Raw genomic sequence first — 20548 nt, forward strand, 5'->3', positions numbered from 1 at the left:
ATCCATAGAAATATCATCACACTTCCATGCCGGTATCTCCAAAGGTTGTAGCAAACCTCCTGGTCTTTTATGCTCTTTTTTAACCTTTTGACAAGTCAAACAGCGCGAGACATAATCCACTATATCCTTCTTCATCCTAAACCACCAAAACATTAACTTAAGGTCTTGATACATTTTGTCACCGCTGGGATGGGCTGAAAATTTCGTACAATGGACCTCATCAAAGATACGTTCCTTCAAAGATTCCTCCCCTGTCGGTAAACACCAACAACCATTGAACCTCAAGCTTCCATCTTCCTGAACAAAGAATCCCTCCGCTTTTCCTTCCCGTGCCTGTTCCTTTAACTTAAAAATTTTCAGGTCTTTATCCTGGGAATTCAAAATATCTTCAAAGAACGAAGGTCAAATAGCCAAGGCATTCAGACACCCCTGTAACTCACCTTTACGTACCACTTCCAAATTTAATCTGGCAAAATCTCGATGCAACTCTTCAACTCCATTTAAGGCGGACAACGAGGGATTAGACTTCCTACTCAATGCATCGGCTACCAAGTTCGCTCGTCCCTCATGATATATGAACTCCAGGTCATAATTTGTCATCAACTCTAACCACCGACGTTGTCGCATGTTTAAGTCAGGCTGTGTATAGAGATATTTCAGACTTTGATGGTCAGTGTAGATTCTACATTTAACGCCATACAAATAATGCCGCCATATTTTGAGAGCAAACACTATAGCAGCTAACTCTAGATCATGGGTAGGATAATTAACTTCATGTACTTTCAATTGTCGTGATGCGTAAGCAATCACCTTACGGTCCTGCATCAGTACACAACCCAATCCTTTCTTCGATGTGTCACTTTAAACAGTATAATCCAACTTTGGGTCAGGTAGAGTATGAACAGGGGCCGTAGTTAACCTTTCCTTCAAAGTCACGAAGGCCTGTTCACACTCGTCAGTCCACTCGAACTTCTTCTCTTTCTTCATCAAAAAAGTCATACGCCGAGCAATTCGTTAGAAATCTTAGACAAAACGGCAGTAATACCCAGCCAAGCCTAAGAAACTTCGTATTTCGGTGACATTCTTTGGTGACAACCAGCTTCGAACTGCCTCTACTTTCGCCGGATCCACCGAAATACCCTCTTTAGAAACAAAATGACCCAAAAATGATACCTTTTTCAACCAGAACTCACACTTTGAAAATTTTGCGTACAACGTATTTTCTCTTAGAGTTTGCAGGACTAAACGTAGATGTTCCTCGTGTTCATCCCGGTCCTTCGAATATACTAATATGTCATCAATAAAGACAACCACAAACTCATCCAAGTACGCACTAAACACTTGGTTCATTAAACACATGAACGCAGCTGGAGCATTTGTCAACCCAAAAGGCATCACGGTGAACTCATAATGTCCATAACGTGTTCTAAATGCTGTTTTATATATATCCTCTTCAGCTATTCTTTGCTGGTGATGACTCGATCTTAAATCAATTTTTGAAAAAATCCTAGCTCCTCTCAATTGATCAAATAAGTCATCTATCCAGGGTAACGGGTATTTATTCTTAACGGTTACCTTGTTTAACTCTCTGTAGTCGATGCATAATCTCAAACTTCCATCTTTCTTCCTCACAAACAAAACTGGAGCACCCCAAGCACTGGGTCGAACATAACCCTTATCCAATAATTCTTCAAGCTGAGACTTCAATTCCTCCATCTCCTTCGAGCTATACGATAAGGGGCCTTAGAAATCGGTCCAGTCCCAGGTACCAAGTCTATCGTGAAGTCAATCTCCCGTTGAGGTGGCATACCGGGAATCTCGTCAGAAAAAAAAACATCCAAAAATTCATTCACTACAGCAATATCCTTGGGATCCTCCTCCTTCTTCCCCCCTGGCTGATATGACATAAGTACAAAGGGTGTCCTTGCCTCACAAGCCTCTACAATTCCAAGGTCGACACCAAATTCGTTTTGGGCCCCTTTTGAAATTTCCGATATCTAACCTTTTCTCCTCTTGGTCCTTCTAGCGACACTCTTCGCTTCCTAAATTCTATAGTGGCTTTATATTTTCCCAACCAGTCCATCCCCAAAATTACCTTTAAGCCTTCCATATCTAACAAATACAAGTCACTTGGAAAGACAACTTTTTCTATCTTCAAGGGTACATCTTTATACAGTCTATCACAACTGTATAATTTTTTTTTTCCCGATGGGACAGCTACCGTATAAGAAACATTTTCAAAAGTTCCTAAATTTAATGCTTTTACTTTACTCTTTGCAAGAAAAGAACATGTAGCTCCCAAATCAAATAATACATTCACAGCCATAGAATGATTGGCGAACGTATTTGTAACCACATCCGTTGCCTGATCAATTTCTCTTGCACTGACCGCAGATACTCTTCCATTAGCCGGCTGTGCATTCATTCCTCCCACTTGATTGCCCCCACGATGCATTTCAGACTCTTCAACCCGGTTTCCATTTATCCGGCCTTGTCCCCCATTAAAAAGGTCGCTGAAACCTCTGACCCGCATTGCCACGATTTCCATTCCCGTACTGTCGGCTGACTTGACTGCCGGCGTTGTTTGAATTATTTTGCCGGTGCTGCCCACCCGGCTGTTGACTTCTACCCTTTTTTCTTTATGTAGCATTCATACTCTCTATGGCCTCTTTCGTGACAAATATTACACTCAACCAAATTTCCGTCACAATCTTTTCCCAGATGGTTTTTCTTGCACCTTCTACAGAAATAATTCCTCTTATTGTCATCTCGAACCAGTAATTGCTTCGCAGGCTTAGCTTCTCTCTTAAAGCCCGCATTTGCCCCAGACCCACCTTCTTGAAAATTTCTAAAATTTATGGCTTTCTTTTGATAAGAACCTGCTGGAGTCCTTGATGCCTGATCAGCACCTTCTTTTCTCTTCTCGGGGATATTACCTTTCTCTCTCTCCTTTTCCTTCCTCAAGATATTCTCTATTTGAGACGCTCGCTTGTACATCTGTTCCAAGCTGTTCTAACGATCACTTTCATTATGTTTTTGAATGTCATACGACAATCCCAGCTCAAAACACTGCATTTTCTTTTCTTCAGTGGGAACATCATCAGGACAGTACTTGAGATACTCCATAAATTTGTGGTAATACTCATCAACAGTCATACCACCCATCTCTAACCGCGCAAACTCGTTCGACTTATCTTTCCTTACGTGCAGCGGATAGAATTTCTCCCGCATGACCCTTTTAAACAAATCCCAACAAAAATCCCCCTCAGCCTGCTCCAACAACCCCGATCTACTATTTGCCCACCAGTAGTCGGCTTCTCCAACTAAATAAAATGCAGCCTGATTGACTTTCAATTATTCCGGGCGTTCTACTACATCAAAAAGTTTGTCGAATTCTCTTAACTAGAGTTCAAGCTCCGACGGTTCCCCTTTACCGTCGAAGGTCGAGGGTTTGCTCTGACTAATCCGTTTGCTCATTTCAGATGCTAATTTTGACATAGACCTCTCTCGTGGTGCGCTTACACTTGATAATGCTTTCACCAAATTTCTTAGCGTACGGTTAGCATCATTTCTAGACAGTCTCTTTCTTGACAAAGGAGGCATCTTATTTTAACACTAAGCGTCCCAAGTGTCAGCACTCTCTTCATAGCTAGCTAAGTCAAAATCCTCATCATCTGCATCTTCCCCAGAATCAGAGCTGGAGTTCGAGTATGCTTCTCCTGATTCACTGTCACTATCTCCAGGGTGGTTTATTGGTACCTCCTCCACGTCTTCTTTGGGATCCTCTTCATCTGAGCAAACCCCATCAAGCCCAGTCCCATAGCCATATAGGTCATAGTGCGACCCCCAATTGTCGCCCTCATCATTACTGGAAATCTCAACATAAGTAGGTGGTTCCCGCTTAGGCTCCCACGTTTTGACATCACTCTCCGACTGAACCTCGGTTTCCACTAGTGGAGGGTCGGGTAGGTCCCGCTCCTTTAACTGTTCCATGACCACATTAGCGTCGTCTGATATGTGGGTCTCGCCCTCCTTCCCGGGTTCTACATTTTTCCTAGTTTCAGACAAACGATGTAATTCATTTAAGTCTAAATCTAAATCATACCATACCCTATCAGCCTTTGCCTTAACCATTCGCATCCTCTCCCTATAATCTCGGATACTTTCACCATTCCTTATTCTCCATATATCAGCATTGGAGACTTCTCTCCAGGCAGTTTCTGGGTCAAATATCGATACTTCGCTAGTCTTCCTGGGGGTGTGTGAGTGCATGGGTGTTTTTCCCTTATTTCCCTTATCCATATATCCTAATTCTACACGGATGTACAAACAAAACATTACTATCACAACAACACAAACACAATACAACAAAATTACGTCCTAAGGACTATTTCCCCAACTCTCTATTAGGTCGTTTATTCCTTTATCATCTAAGGAACGTTGGCTCTGATACCAATTGTAACGGCCCGGTTTAAGTGACCCGGAAAATCATATGAAAACATGATTCCGGTTCACAAACGGACACAAGAAAAAAAAATGATTTTTTTTTTACTCGGATCGTCAACGTTCCAACGGTAAAGGAATATGGTCAATGCAGAAAACAACGTCAAACAAAATAAAACAAGTCAGCGGAAGTCTTTACATACAACTCGAGAGCCTACTGGCCTCTAGACTAGCTAAAAAGTTGTACGAAATAAAAAGAAAAACGTCATAAACTTTCTTTACATAAACTGAGATATTTCGACTCATAAACTTGTTACAAAGTATATCTTAGATTAGATGGTTACGGGTTCTAAGCTGAGTCCTCACTCCAGCCCCCACCTACAATCAACCTACTGCTCGTCGTATGACAACACGTAGCAGGTTCCAAGAACAACCAATACACGTCAGAGACTTCATACATATATCAAACAGGTTGAATACAAGCATTGTGTTTACCCTAGCATGCAAAGGCTCTAATACATATTCATTATTCAATATTTCCAATCTTGTAACGTTGCCCGTCCTGTTCGGGTCGTTCAAGTATAAACCATTTATCTTTAGATAATCCCAACTTGTAACGTTGCCCGTCCTGTTCGGGTCGTTCAAGTATAATTTCAAATATTTTTGGTGGAATACACTTGGGAGAGCTAATCCCAAGGCAACCACCGACCTAAGACGTTGCCCGTCCTGTTCGGGTCGCCAAAGGCTAAAGTATGCATACCCCCATGGTGACCGTAATGATCCAAAACTGCCATGGGAACAATAATTTATAATATTCCAAACCATTTGTTAACCCTCTTTTGGGTAACGTAACCAAACGTCAACTCCTTTGGGTGAGAAACACATAAATTCTCAATTTTCACTTAATTATTTCATATTATTTGAGGTGTCTAATCCTTATGTGATTTACAAAGCCTCGATTAGAAATAAAACAACATTACTTGCACAACCATATAAACAGTATGGTCTAAGCGTGTACCTTAACGCTGCAAACACACACGTTGCTCAGGCACAAAAGGAATTTCACCCTCTTATAAATCGAGGTCCTAAACAACACATACAAAACGATCACATATTAGATCGTGTTTACACATTTAATCCTTTCCATACCATTAAGATATCACTAAGACTTGATAATTTTAAATGTTTTCATCCAATTTCCAAAGATTCCAAATTACAAATTCTGACCAGAAACTTTAAGGGCCATTTCGGACAGATTAGAAAATTCGAATGAAAAATCCGACTTCGCCATTGCGCTCGGAACGCGTCAATTACCTTGGGTACCAAATTTCATAATTTCTAACATCCATTTACTATTTTTAATTATTTTAAACGTTTAACGAGTTTTTTTAAAACAAAACACATTGGATGCATAAACCAACAACGGAAACGATTAACATTTCCCGAGCCGTCACCAATACCGAGACAGCAACTGCTGTCCGGAATTCTCATTACATTTTTATTGTTGCTATTAATATTTATATATATTCATACACAAAAACCCCATCATCAAGGCGTAAGAGTCATCAAAAAAATAAAAAGAATAGGCCCATCCATAAAATCTTCAAGAGACTTAAAACTCCACAAATTATGATAATTAAATTAAATAATTAATTCCCTTAACAAATTAAATTTTGTAGAGAATTACAAAACCAAATCACCCTTTTAAATCAAGACACATATATATAAATATAACACAATCCTTCAAACAAATTAAATTTTGCTAAAGGATTACTAAACCCTTGGATGACTACATTACTTGATTCATATCATTTAAATTTCATCTAGTAAATTGAAATTTTGTTAGAGAAAATAGACCATAAGAAATTTATTTAGATTTCTATGTAACTTTAAATACTTAATTCTTATAACAAATATAAATTTTATTAAAGAATATTGATCAAGAAGTTCTTTTCTTAATCCTTTAACAAATTAAAGTTTATTAAAGGGTTATTAGAGAAAATTTTCATATATAAAAGAAAAATATTCAATCCTCTTATAAGTCATTGGATATCATCATACATAAAATATAATTCATTTAGAAATCTTTGTATATAAAATCTATAATTAACAATTCAATTAAACTTACCTTTTGATCAAAAGATTGGATTGAACAACAAATTTTATTTTTTTTTCCTTTTGAATGTGCCGAATTCAAGGAGTAAAAAGGGAGAAAATTTCTGAATTTTTTTTTGTTTACTTGAAGTTTTGAAATGGTGAGGGAAATCAAAGAAGTTTAAGGATTAATAGTTACTTAAGATAATGGTCATAATTGTGCCATAATACACAATTATGAGAGGAGTTACAAGACTCCTCCCATGCCTCCACCAACCGGCCACCCCTTCAATTTCCTCCTAATTATTATTTTTTTAATTAATTAATTAAGTAATTATTATATTATTGTTAAAACAACAAAGAAACGTCACACGATAACATCGTACGCGATAAAACTCGTTACCGTTAAAGTTAAACCTACTTTATTTCTTAAAATTAACTATGTAAAATAATATAATTTAATATTACTTATTTATTTTATTTTTTTATACTTTATTTTATTATATTTTATTTATTTTTAAACCCGATAATTTACGGGGTGTTACAAAGTTTCCTAGTCTAATAGAAGAAGGCCAACAAGAATTATATCCTGGTTGCAAAAAACTCTCTAGACATGCGTTTACAATTCGCCTTTATATATACAAGTGTGATCATAAGTTGAGTAATGTTACATTTTCTGCTTTGCTAACATTGTTTAAGGAAGTTCTACCCGATGATTCTGTATTGCCAACATCGTTGAATGAGGCAAAAAAAGTGTTGAAAGTTTTAGGTTTAGATTATAAAAAAATCGATGCATGCCCTAACGACTGCATGCTATATTGGGAGGAGAATGCAACTGCAACAAGTTGTCATGTTTGTGGGGCCTCAAGGTGGAAATCGAACAAAAATGATCACACTGAATATACCGCAGAAAAGGCACATAAAATTCCAGAAAAAATTCTAAGATACTTTCCACTTAAGAAAAGGTTGCAAAGGTTATATATGTGTGTCGAAACTGCTAATTACATGAAATGGCATGCAAATGGTCGAAGAAAAGACGGACTTGGACTTTTGCAACATCCGGTGGACGGTGAAGCTCGGAAGAACTTTGACAAATTGTATCCAAAATTTGCTGAAGATCCTCGTAATGTGAGGCTTGCATTAGCCACAGATGGGTTTAACCCATTTAATTCAATGAGCATTGTGCATAGTACATGGCCAGTAATTTTGGTCAACTATAACTTGCCTCCATGGTTGGCCATAAAGTCAGAGTTTCTAATTTTGTCATTACTTATTCCCGGCCCATTATCTCCTGGAAAAGATATTGATATCTACTTTGAAACAGCCCAAACCAGCGTAAACAATAAATTATTATTGTCTACAAAGCACAGCGGAAGACTTATAGAAGTCTGGGCTGAATCCGACCTGTGGTTCGACAACCACAGCAACCAATATCAGAGTATTTAAAAACTTCATATAACTGTAATACAATTACTTACAACCCAGTTATAAACTAAATTAATACATTATAAAATATCTATTTTTTTTATACAAAGACATGATTTGTCAAAATATCATTATAAGTCAACCTTTCGAAAACGATGTCCTCGCTATCGCAACACATGACACATAAATGAGCAGCACATCCATCTGCACTAAAGATGGCAACCTGAAAGTGGATCTACCCCCTGTAAGAGATAGACCCTATAAAAAAAACGGTCAACAATTGCATTGTTGAGTAATCCAACAAACTATTACATTTATAAACAAGTCCAAACTCTTTTAAAAGACCGTCTGATTGACATAAATACGGTTATGAACCTTTAGTTTATAACGAATTAAAATACGGCTATAACTGTACAAGTTAATAGCAAAAATCAAAATGCGGCTATTACTTTATAAGTCAATAGCGAAACAATACGGCAAATGAAAAATATGATATCATTTGCGAAGCAAACAAAACTTTATATACCAAACGTATTTATTCAAAACTCATATTAAATCAATAATTTAACAGCACTTTAAAACATGGGAATATATGGACCGTCAGGAAGTAGGCTTGATCTAAATCCTGAGAACACGGGTGATCGTCATCACCGAAAATACGGTTCTTGCAAGAACGAAACGGGATCGGGGGCTCGAGACTGATCCGAATAACCATTACCTATTATCAAGCTATAGGATTTCACAATAAACCGGATATAAATATCCGTTGCCAATTCCCAAAAACGGATATTTTTCAATGTCGAACATTTCAATATAAAACGAATCAATAAATCACTTGATTTTCTTTTGAAATCAATAACCATAACTCATTTTCATAGTACAATATATTTAAAAGCTCACATTTATAAGGTTGTGAACATACAAAACATAATCTTGACTAAGAACTAGAAGTAAGGTCAAAACGAAGATAAAGTCCAAAGTTTCGAACACCAAAAATTATACGGTTTTGCTCAAATATCAATAGTAGTAATATCACACCTTATAAACCATAACTTGAACTTTGAAATACTTGAATTAAATTTAAAAGATAGGATAGTAGTTTGCTTGTGGATTATCTTCCTACACCATGAATAACAATCAATAATTAAAATACCAATCAACTCATATGTTCCCAAATTTATACTTGAACCAAACACTCATATTATTCAATTAAGATCCATAACCCAACAATACCAATCCATAAAGAGAAAACAATAAACCTAAGTTAATCTCAATTACTCAATACATAACCTTAAACCTCCAATTCATTTTATACTTCCTAATCCCACATAATAAATTCCATTTTAGTACCATAACAGGACACTTGTTAGTAATTTGATCATAACTCTCTCATACGAACTCATCTTGGGGCGATTCAAGTGCCTACGTGATCGCAACTCAAAGCTCTACAAATATCATGCAGACACCAGAACCCAAAAACAATCAAAACTATCCCAAAATAGCCAAAACAAAAGGTTCAGTATTGATTTTCATGACAGCCTGCGGGCATGCCACTGTTTTGAACATAACTCTCTCATACGAACTCTTATAGAGGCGATTCAAGTGCCCGCACGACCGCGACTCAAAGCTCTACAAATTCTAAGAAGACACCAGAACCTAGAAACAATCACAACTGACCGAAAATTGCCAAAACAGAATGCTCAGTTTTTGAGCTGAAATCTCAATATCCAAATATTAAATTTCATACTAAACCAAATAACTCAAATAACCAATACTAATCAACACTAGCAAGAACCCAATTACTAATTAAACTCATATACTCTAATTAAATTCAAGTTGATACCCAAATTGAATCCACGACCCAAATTGAATCCACATACCAAAATACTTTAAAACATTCAATTAATACTTAAAAGGAATAGTTTGTGGATTACCTCAATCACCATTGGAGGACCCTTCAACATTCAATCTTGATGAACTTCAATTTGAGTCACAAAATTCCCAAATCAATTTACAAAATCCTAACATTTAAATTTGAAAACAAAACAACAAAAGAAGGAAAAGTGGTTACCAACAATAAAGGAAGGAGGAGAAGTGGTTGCTGTTGGTGGTGGAGCTCGTGGCTGGGCTGCCGGTTGATGGTGGTGTTCGTGGGTTAGCCGTGAGTGAGGGAGAAAGGAGTAAGGTAGCTGATTTTGTTTTTGTGTTTGAAAATGAAGGAGTAAGGGTAATGGATGAGGATAAAGAAAGATATGGAGAAGGGTGTGTCGGTTTATTTGTGGTAAAATGGGTTTTTATTTTTGCTTTGACCCATAAAATTCTATTAAAGCCGTCTCATTGTAAGACAGTCTTATATAAGACGTGTTGTAAGGGTACAATAGACGATTTATAAAATAAGTAATTGGTAGTATGAATAAGAATTGCATTTACGAATTTATTTTTCAATACTTTATTTAAATTTATTTTTATAAAGATAAGATAGTAATCAATTAATAAAATATAATTAAAATACACTTTTCTCGAAGTACTCTTTATACGAATTTTATACATTAAATAAAATATACCTTTTTCTTGAAAATATTAACAAATGAAATACTTGAGTCAAGATTATCAAAATAATAATATTATTACTCGAATTAACATACGTGATAACCCCAATCAGCTTAAGCACTTATAATTAAGCTTTATTAAATGTAATGTATTTCATTCTCCCCAACTTAAAATAATTTCGTCCTGAAATTATACATACTCTTCTGATCACCCTTAGTCATAACGTATAACTCAAATTTCGTGAAATGAGAACCAAATAAACTTTAGTTACTCCCCAGCTTTGATTCAAGACATACTATACCTATACATTTTCGATCATATGAGATGAATTACATATTGGTAACACAACTAACCTCAATTGAATTACTCCGACCCTTTAAATTTGAAACTTCAACCTCGATTTACTTTACGTAATCGTTCACATGTACTTTAAATCAACCACGTTACTTCAAAATCTTTTATACCTTTAATTACATATTTTGTCATTTCAACCTTTGAGATATTGAATCATCAACTTACTTGTTGTTTCCCAATTACAATTAAATTTCTTATTAAAACTCTAATAACTCTCGAGATACTTTGAGATGAATACTTTAAGTCATTTATTGAATCTCATATTCATTAAAGATATCCACAATCATTTCTCTATTAACTTTTAATAACTCAAAACTCGATCATTCGTTTTTCTTTTCTAAACCATTATTCTATTATACTCACGTTTTACCATTAATAGTTTCATACAATCCCAAAACTTTTTTTTTTGAATTCACATTTTTCCATCAATAAAACCTTTATAGAGTCCCAAAGTTATCATTCATTCATTAAAAACCGTTAAAAGCTTTCTCCATCATAATTTTACATTATCCTCAACACGTATAGGCCATTCAATCAAACTTACTACAACATAACTTTAAGTTACTATTAATTGTATTAACCTTTATTTCCATTCGAAACTTCCCTTAATTAAAATTTCCCATCCAAGTATCATTAAATTGAACATGTCACCAATACTTTTTCTACATTCTTTATTCCTTTATAGATTTTCAATCTTAACACACAATTAACGCATAACTTTCAATATTCCCAAAATGTTTCTTTTAAACTCTTTGCATCGAATCATTCTTGCACAACATCATCGCAATTCTCGATAAGTTTGGTCCTCAACTCCTTTTTGCCAGTTATCCGAGTATATATAATATCTTTTGTAAAACAATTTCAAAAATACTTGACTCGAGTATATATATATTTCAAGTAGAAATTTTGAGATCTTTTAAAAACAACTTCTTTTTTTTTATACATGACATGTAAACAATCACACAATATTTCTCATAAAATCAAGTTAATCCACCAAACAAGATTCAAACGAAAAAAATTCCCAACTTAACTTTAATATCCTTTAAAAGTTCTTTTACCAAACTTCAAAGTTCCAAATTCGTAATTTGGACTTAACTCTTGACCTTCGCATGACTCGTACTAAAAGAGGATTCACAACACGTAAGGAAACTTCAAGATTTCCTTAGCACGTAAGCACGTTACATATCACACATATAACACATAGTCACATTAATACTATCTGATTCTCAGAGGATATATCCTAAGACACGACTACCGAGCTCTCTCGAATTTTCGAAATTCATTTTTTTTCCAATGTTTTGTACTCGAAGATGAGGATTCGAGTACTCCAGAAACAACTAGGCTCTGATATCAATTGAAACAGCCCAAACCAGCGTAAACAATAAATTATTATTGTCTACAAAGCACAGCGGAAGACTTATAGAAGTCTGGGCTGAATCCGACCTGTGGTTCTATTACCACAGCAACCAATATCAGAGAATTTAAAAACTTTATATAACTGTAATACAATTACTTACAACCCAGTTATAAACTAAATTAATACATTATAAAATATCTATTTTTTTTATACAAAGACATGATTTGTCAAAATATCATTATAAGTCAACCTTTCGAAAACGATGTCCTCGCTATCGCAACACATGACACATAAATGAGCAGCACATCCATCTGCACTAAAGATGACAACCCGAAAGTGGATCTACCCCCTGTAAGAGATAGACCCTATAAAAAAAACGGTCAACAATTGCATTGTTGAGTAATCCAACAAACTATTACATTTATAAACAAGTCCAAACTCTTTTAAAAGACCGTCTGATTGACATAAATACGGTTATGAACCTTTAGTTCATAACGAATTAAAATACGGCTATAACTGTACAAGTTAATAGCAAAAATCAAAATGTGGCTCTTACTTTATAAGTCAATAGCGAAACAATACGGCAAATGAAAAATATGATATCATTTGCGAAGCAAACAAAACTTTATATACCAAACGTATTTATTCAAAACTCATATTAAATCAATAATTTAACAGCACTTTAAAACGTGGGAATATATGGACCGTCAGGAAGTAGGCTTGATCTAAATCCTGAGAACACGGGTGATCGTCATCACCGAAAATACGGTTCTTGCAAGAACGAAACGGGATCGGGGGCTCGAGACCGATCCGAATAACCATTACCTATTATCAAGCTATAGGATTTCACAATAAACCGGATATAAATATCCGTTGCCAATTCCCAAAAACGGATATTTTTCAATGTCGAACATTTCAATATAAAACGAATCAATAAATCACTTGATTTTCTTTTGAAATCAATAACCATAACTCATTTTCATAGTACAATATATTTAAAAGCTCACATTTATAAGGTTGTGAACATACAAAACATAATCTTGACTAAGAACTAGAAGTAAGGTCAAAACGAAGATAAAGTCCAAAGTTTCGAACACCAAAAATTATACGGTTTTGCTCAAATATCAATAGTAGTAATATCACACCTCATAAACCAAAGCTTGAACTTTGAAATACTTGAATTAAATTTAAAAGATAGGATAGTAGTTTGCTTGTGGATTATCTTCCTACACCATGAATAACAATCAATAATTAAAATACCAATCAACTCATATGTTCCCAAATTTATACTTGAACCAAACATTCATATTATTCAATTAAGATCCATAACCCAACAATACCAATCCATAAAGAGAAAACAATAAACCTAAGTTAATCTCAATTACTCAATACATAACCTTAAACCTGCAATTCATTTTATACTTCCTAATCCCACATAATAAATTCCATTTTAGTACCATAACAGGACACTTGTTAGTAATTTGATCATAACTCTCTCATACGAACTCATCTTGGGGCGATTCAAGTGCCTACGTGATCGCGACTCAAAGCTCTACAAATATGATGTAGACACCAGAACCCAAAAACAATCAAAACTATCCCAAAATAGCCAAAACAAAAGGTTCAGTATTGATTTTCATGACAGCCTGCGGGCATGCCACTGTTTTGAACATAACTCTCTCATACGAACTCGTATAGAGGCGATTCAAGTGCCCGCACGACCGCGACTCAAAGCTCTACAAATTCTAAGCAGACACCAGAACCTAGAAACAATCACAACTGACAGAAAATGGCCAAAACAGAATGCTCACTTTTTGAGCTGAAATCTCAATATCCAAATATTAAATTTCATACTAAACCAAATAACCCAAATAACCAATACTAATCAACACTAGCAAGAACCCAATTACTAATTAAACTCATATACTCTAATTAAATTCAAGTTGATACCCAAATTGAATCCACGACCCAAATTGAATCCACATACCAAAATACTTTAAAACATTCAATTAATACTTAAAAGGAATAGTTTGTGGATTACCTCAATCACCATTGGAGGACCCTTCAACATTCAATCTTGATGAACTTCAATTTGAGTCACAAAATTCCCAAATCAATTTACAAAATCCTAACATTTAAATTTGAAAACCAAACAACAAAAGAAGGAAAAGTGGTTACCAACAATAAAGGAAGGAGGAGAAGTGGTTGCTGTTGGTGGTGGAGCTCGTGGTTGGGCTGCCGGTTGATGGTGGTGTTCGTGGGTCAGCCGTGAGTGAGGGAGAAAGGAGTAAGGTAGCTGATTTTGTTTTTGTGTTTGAAAATGAAGGAGTAAGGGTAATGGATGAGGATAAAGAAAGATATGGAGAAGGGGTGTGTCGGTTTATTTGTGGTAAAATGGGTTTTTATTTTTAGCTTTGACCCATAAAATTCTATTAAAGCCGTCTCATCATAAGACAGTCTTATATAAGACGTGTTGTAAGGGTACAATAGACGATTTATAAAATAAGTAATTGGTAGTATGAATAAGAATTGCATTTATGAATTTATTTTTCAATACTTTATTTAAATTTATTTTTATAAAGATAAGATAGTAATCAATTAATAAAATATAATTAAAATACACTTTTATCGAAGTACTCTTTATACGAATTTTATACATTAAATAAAATATACCTTTTTCTTGAAAATATTAACAAATGAAATACTTGAGTCAAGATTATCAAAATAATAATATTATTACTCGAATTAACATACGTGATAACCCCAATCAGCTCAAGCACTTATAATTAAGCTTTATTAAATTTAATGTATTTCATTCTCCCCAACTTAAAATAATTTCGTCCCGAAATTATACATACTCTTCTGATCACCCTTAGTCATAACGTATAACTCAAATTTCGTGAAATGAGAACCAAATAAACTTTAGTTACTCCCCAGCTTTGATTCAAGACATACTATACCTATACATTTTCGATCATATGAGATGAATTACATATTGGTAACACAACTAACCTCAATTGAATTACTCCGACCCTTTAAATTTGAAACTTCAACCTCGATTTACTTTATGTAATCGTTCACATGTACTTTAAATCAACCACGTTACTTCAAAATCTTTTATACCTTTGATTACATATTTTGTCATTTCAACCTTTGAGATATTGAATCATCAACTTACTTGTTGTTTCCCAATTACAATTAAATTTCTTATTAAAACTCTTATAACTCCCGAGATACTTTGAGATGAATACTTTAAGTCATTTATTGAATCTCATATTCATTAAAGATATCCACAATCATTTCTCTATTAACTTTTAATAACTCAAAACTCGATCATTGTGAACTTAATTCGAATTATAACATTTATAACCATACTCTTCATTTAACGCTTAAACCTTCAAATTCCATAACAAATTCATCCGAAATAACTTCAATAACCTTTAGACATTCAAATTCGTTTTTCTTTTCTAAACCATTATTCTATTATACTCACGTTTTACCATTAATAGTTTCATACAATCCCAAAACTTTTTTTTTTAATTCACATTTTTTTATCAATAAAACCTTTATAGAGTCCCAAAGTTATCATTCATTCATTAAAAACCGTTAAAAGCTTTCTCAATCATAATTTTACATTATCCTCAACACGTATAGGCCATTCAATCAAACTTACTACAACATAACTTTAAGTTACTATTAATTGTATTAACCTTTATTTCCATTCGAAACTTCCCTTAATTAAAATTTCCCATCCAAGTATCATTAAATTGAACATGTCACCAATACTTTTTCTACATTCTTTATTCCTTTATAGATTTTCAATCTTAACACACAATTAACGCATAACTTTCAATATTCCCAAAATATTTCTTTTAAACTCTTTGCATCGAATCATTCTTGCACAACATCATCGCAATTCTCGATAAGTTTGGTCCTCAACTCCTTTTTGCCAGTTATTCGAGTATATATAATATCTTTTGTAAAACAATTTCAAAAATACTTGACTCGAGTATATATATATTTCAAGTAGAAATTTTGAGATCTTTTAAAAACAACTTCGTTTTTTTTATACATGACATGTAAACAATCACATAATATTTCTCATAAAATCAAGTTAATCCACCAAACAAGATTCAAACGAAAAAAATTCCCAACTTAACTTTAATATCCTTTAAAAGTTCTTTTACCAAACTTCAAAGTTCCAAATTCGTAATTTGGACTTAACTCTTGACCTTCGCATGACTCGTACTAAAAGAGGATTCACAACACGTAAGGAAACTTCAAGATTTCCTTAGCACGTAAGCACGTTACATATCACACATATAACACATAGTCACATTAATACTATCTGATTCTCAGAGGATATATCCTAAGACACGACTACCGAGCTCTCTCGAATTTTCGAAATTCATTTTTTTTCCAATGTTTTGTACTCGAATATGAGGATTCGAGTACTCCAGAAACAACTAGGCTCTGATACCAATTGAAACAGCCCAAACCAGCGTAAACAATAAATTATTATTGTCTACAAAGCACAGCGGAAGACTTATAGAAGTCTGGGCTGAATCCGACCTGTGGTTCGATTACCACAGCAACCAATATCAGAGTATTTAAAAACTTTATATAACTGTAATACAATTACTTACAACCCAGTTATAAACTAAATTAATACATTATAAAATATCTATTTTTTTTTATACAAAGACATGATTTGTCAAAATATCATTATAAGTCAACCTTTCGAAAACGATGTCATCGCTATCGCAACACATGACACATAAATGAGCAGCACATCCATCTGCACTAAAGATGGCAACCTGAAAGTGGATCTACCCCCTGTAAGAGATAGACCCTATAAAAAAAACGGTCAACAATTGCATTGTTGAGTAATCCAACAAACTATTACATTTATAAACAAGTCCAAACTCTTTTAAAAGACCGTCTGATTGACATAAATACGGTTATGAACCTTTAGTTCATAACGAATTAAAATACGGCTATAACTGTACAAGTTAATAGCAAAAATCAAAATGCGGCTATTACTTTATAAGACAATAGCGAAACAATACGGCAAATGAAAAATATGATATCATTTGCGAAGCAAACAAAACTTTATATACCAAACGTATTTATTCAAAACTCATATTAAATCAATAATTTAACAGCACTTTAAAACGTGGGAATATATGGACCGTCAGGAAGTAGGCTTGATTTAAATCCTGAGAACACGGGTGATCGTCATCACCGAAAATACGGTTCTTGCAAGAACGAAACGGGATCGGGGGCTCGAGACCGATCCGAATAACCATTACCTATTATCAAGCTATAGGATTTCACAATAAACCGGATATAAATATCCGTTGCCAATTCCCAAAAACGGACATTTTTCAATGTCGAACATTTCAATATAAAACGAATCAATAAATCACTTGATTTTCTTTTGAAATCAATAACCATAACTCATTTTCATAGTACAATATATTAAAAAGCTCTCATTTATAAGGTTGTGAACATACAAAACATAATCTTGACTAAGAACTAGAAGTAAGGTCAAAACGAAGATAAAGTCCAAAGTTTTGAACACCAAAAATTATACAGTTTTGCTCAAATATAAATAGTAGTAATATCACACCTTATAAACCATAACTTGAACTTTGAAATACTTGAATTAAATTTAAAAGATAGGATAGTAGTTTGCTTGTGGATTACCTTCCTACACCATGAATAACAATCAACAATTAAAATACCAATCAACTCATATGTTCCCAAATTTATACTTGAACCAAACACTCATATTATTCAATTAAGATCCATAACCCAACAATACCAATCCATAAAGAGAAAACAATAAACCTAAGTTAATCTCAATTACTCAATACATAACCTTAAACCTCCAATTCATTTTATACTTCCTAATCCCACATAATAAATTCCATTTTAGTACCATAACAGGACACTTGTTAGTAATTTGATCATAACTCTCTCATACGAACTCATCTTGGGGCGATTCAAGTGCCTACGTGATCGCGACTCAAAGCTCTACAAATATGATGCAGACACCAGAACCAAAAAACAATCAAAACTATCCCAAAATCGCCAAAACAAAAGGTTCTGTATTGATTTTCATGACAGCCTGCGGGCATGCCACTGTTTTGAACATAACTCTCTCATACGAACTCGTATAGAGGCGATTCAAGTGCCCGCACGACCGCGACTCAAAGCTCTACAAATTCTAAGCAGACACCAGAACCTAGAAACTATCACAACTGACTGAAAATGGCCAAAACAGAATGCTCAGTTTTTGAGCTGAAAACTCAATATCCAAATATTAAATTTCATACTAAACAAAATAACTCAAATAACCAATACTAATCAACACTAGCAAGAACCCAATTACTAATTAAACTCATATACTCTAATTAAAGTCAAGTTCATACCCAAATTGAATCCACGACCCAAATTGAATCCACATACCAAAATAGTTTAAAACATTCAATTAATACTTAAAAGGAATAGTTTGTGGATTACCTCAATCACCATTGGAGGACCCTTCAACATTCAATCTTGATGAACTTCAATTTGAGTCACAAAATTCCCAAATCAATTTACAAAATCCTAACATTTAAATTTGAAAACAAAACAACAAAAGAAGGAAAAGTGGTTACCAACAATAAAGGAAGGAGGAGAAGTGGTTGCTGTTGGTGGTGGAGCTCGTGGCTGGGCTGCCGGTTGATGGTGGTGTTCGTGGGTCAGCCGTGAGTGAGGGAGAAAGGAGTAAGGTAGCTGATTTTGTTTTTGTGTTTGAAAATGAAGGAGTAAGGGTAATGGATGAGGATAAAGAAAGATATGGAGAAGGGGTGTGTCGGTTTATTTGTGGTAAAATGGGTTTTTATTTTTAGCTTTGACCCATAAAATTCTATTAAAGCCGTCTCATCGTAAGACAGTCTTATATAAGACGTGTTGTAAGGGTACAATAGACGATTTATAAAATAAGTAATTGGTAGTATGAATAAGAATTGCATTTACGAATTTATTTTTCAATACTTTATTTAAATTTATTTTTATAAAGATAAGATAGTAATCAATTAATAAAATATAATTAAAATACACTTTTATCGAAGTACTCTTTATACGAATTTTATACATTAAATAAAATATACCTTTTTCTTGAAAATATTAACAAATGAAATACTTGAGTCAAGATTATCAAAATAATAATATTATTACTCGAATTAACATACGTGATAACCCCAATCAGCTTAAGCACTTATAATTAAGCTTTATTAAATGTAATGTATTTCATTCTCCCCAACTTAAAATAATTTCGTCCCGAAATTATACATACTCTTCTGATCACCCTTAGTCATAACGTATAACTCAAATTTCGTGAAATGAGAACCAAATAAACTTTAGTTACTCCCCAGCTTTGATTCAAGACATACTATACCTATACATTTTCGATCATATGAGATGAATTACATATTGGTAACACAACTAACCTCAATTGAATTACTCCGACCCTTTAAATTTGAAACTTCAACCTCGATTTACTTTACGTAATCGTTCACATGTACTTTAAATCAACCACGTTACTTCAAAATCTTTTATACCTTTAATTATATATTTTGTCATTTCAACCTTTGAGATATTGAATCATCAACTTACTTGTTGTTTCCCAATTACAATTAAATTTCTTATTAAAACTCTTATAACTCCCGAGATACTTTGAGATGAATACTTTAAGTCATTTATTGAATCTCATATTCATTAAAGATATCCACAATCATTTCTCTATTAACTTTTAATAACTCAAAACTCGATCATTGTGAACTTAATTCGAATTATAACATTTATAACCATACTCTTCATTTAACGCTTAAACCTTCAAATTCCATAACAAATTCATCCGAAATAACTTCAATAACCTTTAGACATTCAAATTCGTTTTTCTTTTCTAAACCATTATTCTATTATACTCACGTTTTACCATTAATAGTTTCATACAATCCCAAAACTTTTTTTTTTAATTCACATTTTTCCATCAATAAAACCTTTATAGAGTCCCAAAGTTATTATTCATTCATTAAAAACCGTTAAAAGCTTTCTCAATCATAATTTTACATTATCCTCAACACGTATAGGCCATTCAATCAAACTTACTACAAGATAACTTTAAGTTATTATTAATTGTATTAACCTTTATTTCCATTCGAAACTTCCTTTAATTAAAATTTCCCATCCATGTATCATTAAATTGAACATGTCACCAATACTTTTTCTACATTCTTTATTCCTTTATAGATTTTCAATCTTAACACACAATTA

The 20548-nt window shown here is 33.8% G+C and overlaps 1 protein-coding gene and 1 long non-coding RNA gene across 2 annotated transcripts; both read right to left on the minus strand.

Annotated features, from left to right (window-relative positions):
* Window positions 1-1703: 1703 nt before the first annotated feature.
* LOC130821497 (uncharacterized) lies at window positions 1704-2548 on the minus strand. Its single transcript, XM_057687285.1, has 2 exons — window positions 2096-2548; window positions 1704-1895 (listed from the first exon to the last, which is right to left on the minus strand). Exons 1-2 carry the CDS (start codon window positions 2546-2548, stop codon window positions 1704-1706), a joined length of 645 nt encoding a protein of 214 aa, XP_057543268.1.
* A 14279-nt stretch (window positions 2549-16827) lies between these two features.
* On the minus strand, window positions 16828-19100 carry LOC130820553 (uncharacterized). Its single transcript, XR_009045230.1, has 2 exons — window positions 18752-19100; window positions 16828-17075 (listed from the first exon to the last, which is right to left on the minus strand). It is a non-coding gene; the product is annotated as an uncharacterized LOC130820553 (long non-coding RNA).
* Window positions 19101-20548: the final 1448 nt, after the last annotated feature.

Source organism: Amaranthus tricolor, chromosome 8, assembly GCF_026212465.1.
Source record: "Amaranthus tricolor cultivar Red isolate AtriRed21 chromosome 8, ASM2621246v1, whole genome shotgun sequence".
NCBI classification, from domain to species: domain Eukaryota; kingdom Viridiplantae; phylum Streptophyta; class Magnoliopsida; order Caryophyllales; family Amaranthaceae; genus Amaranthus; species Amaranthus tricolor.

Bases quoted from the DNA above. Each gene is read 5' to 3' on its own strand.
- LOC130821497 (XM_057687285.1), bottom strand. From the start codon at position 2,548: ATGGAAATCGTGGCAATGCGGGTCAGAGGTTTCAGCGACCTTTTTAAT. The intron at 1,896-2,095 runs GTAATTTTGGGG...ATGTCATATCAG, and splicing joins TAGATATGGAAGGCTTAAAG to CCAGGGGGGAAGAAGGAGGA.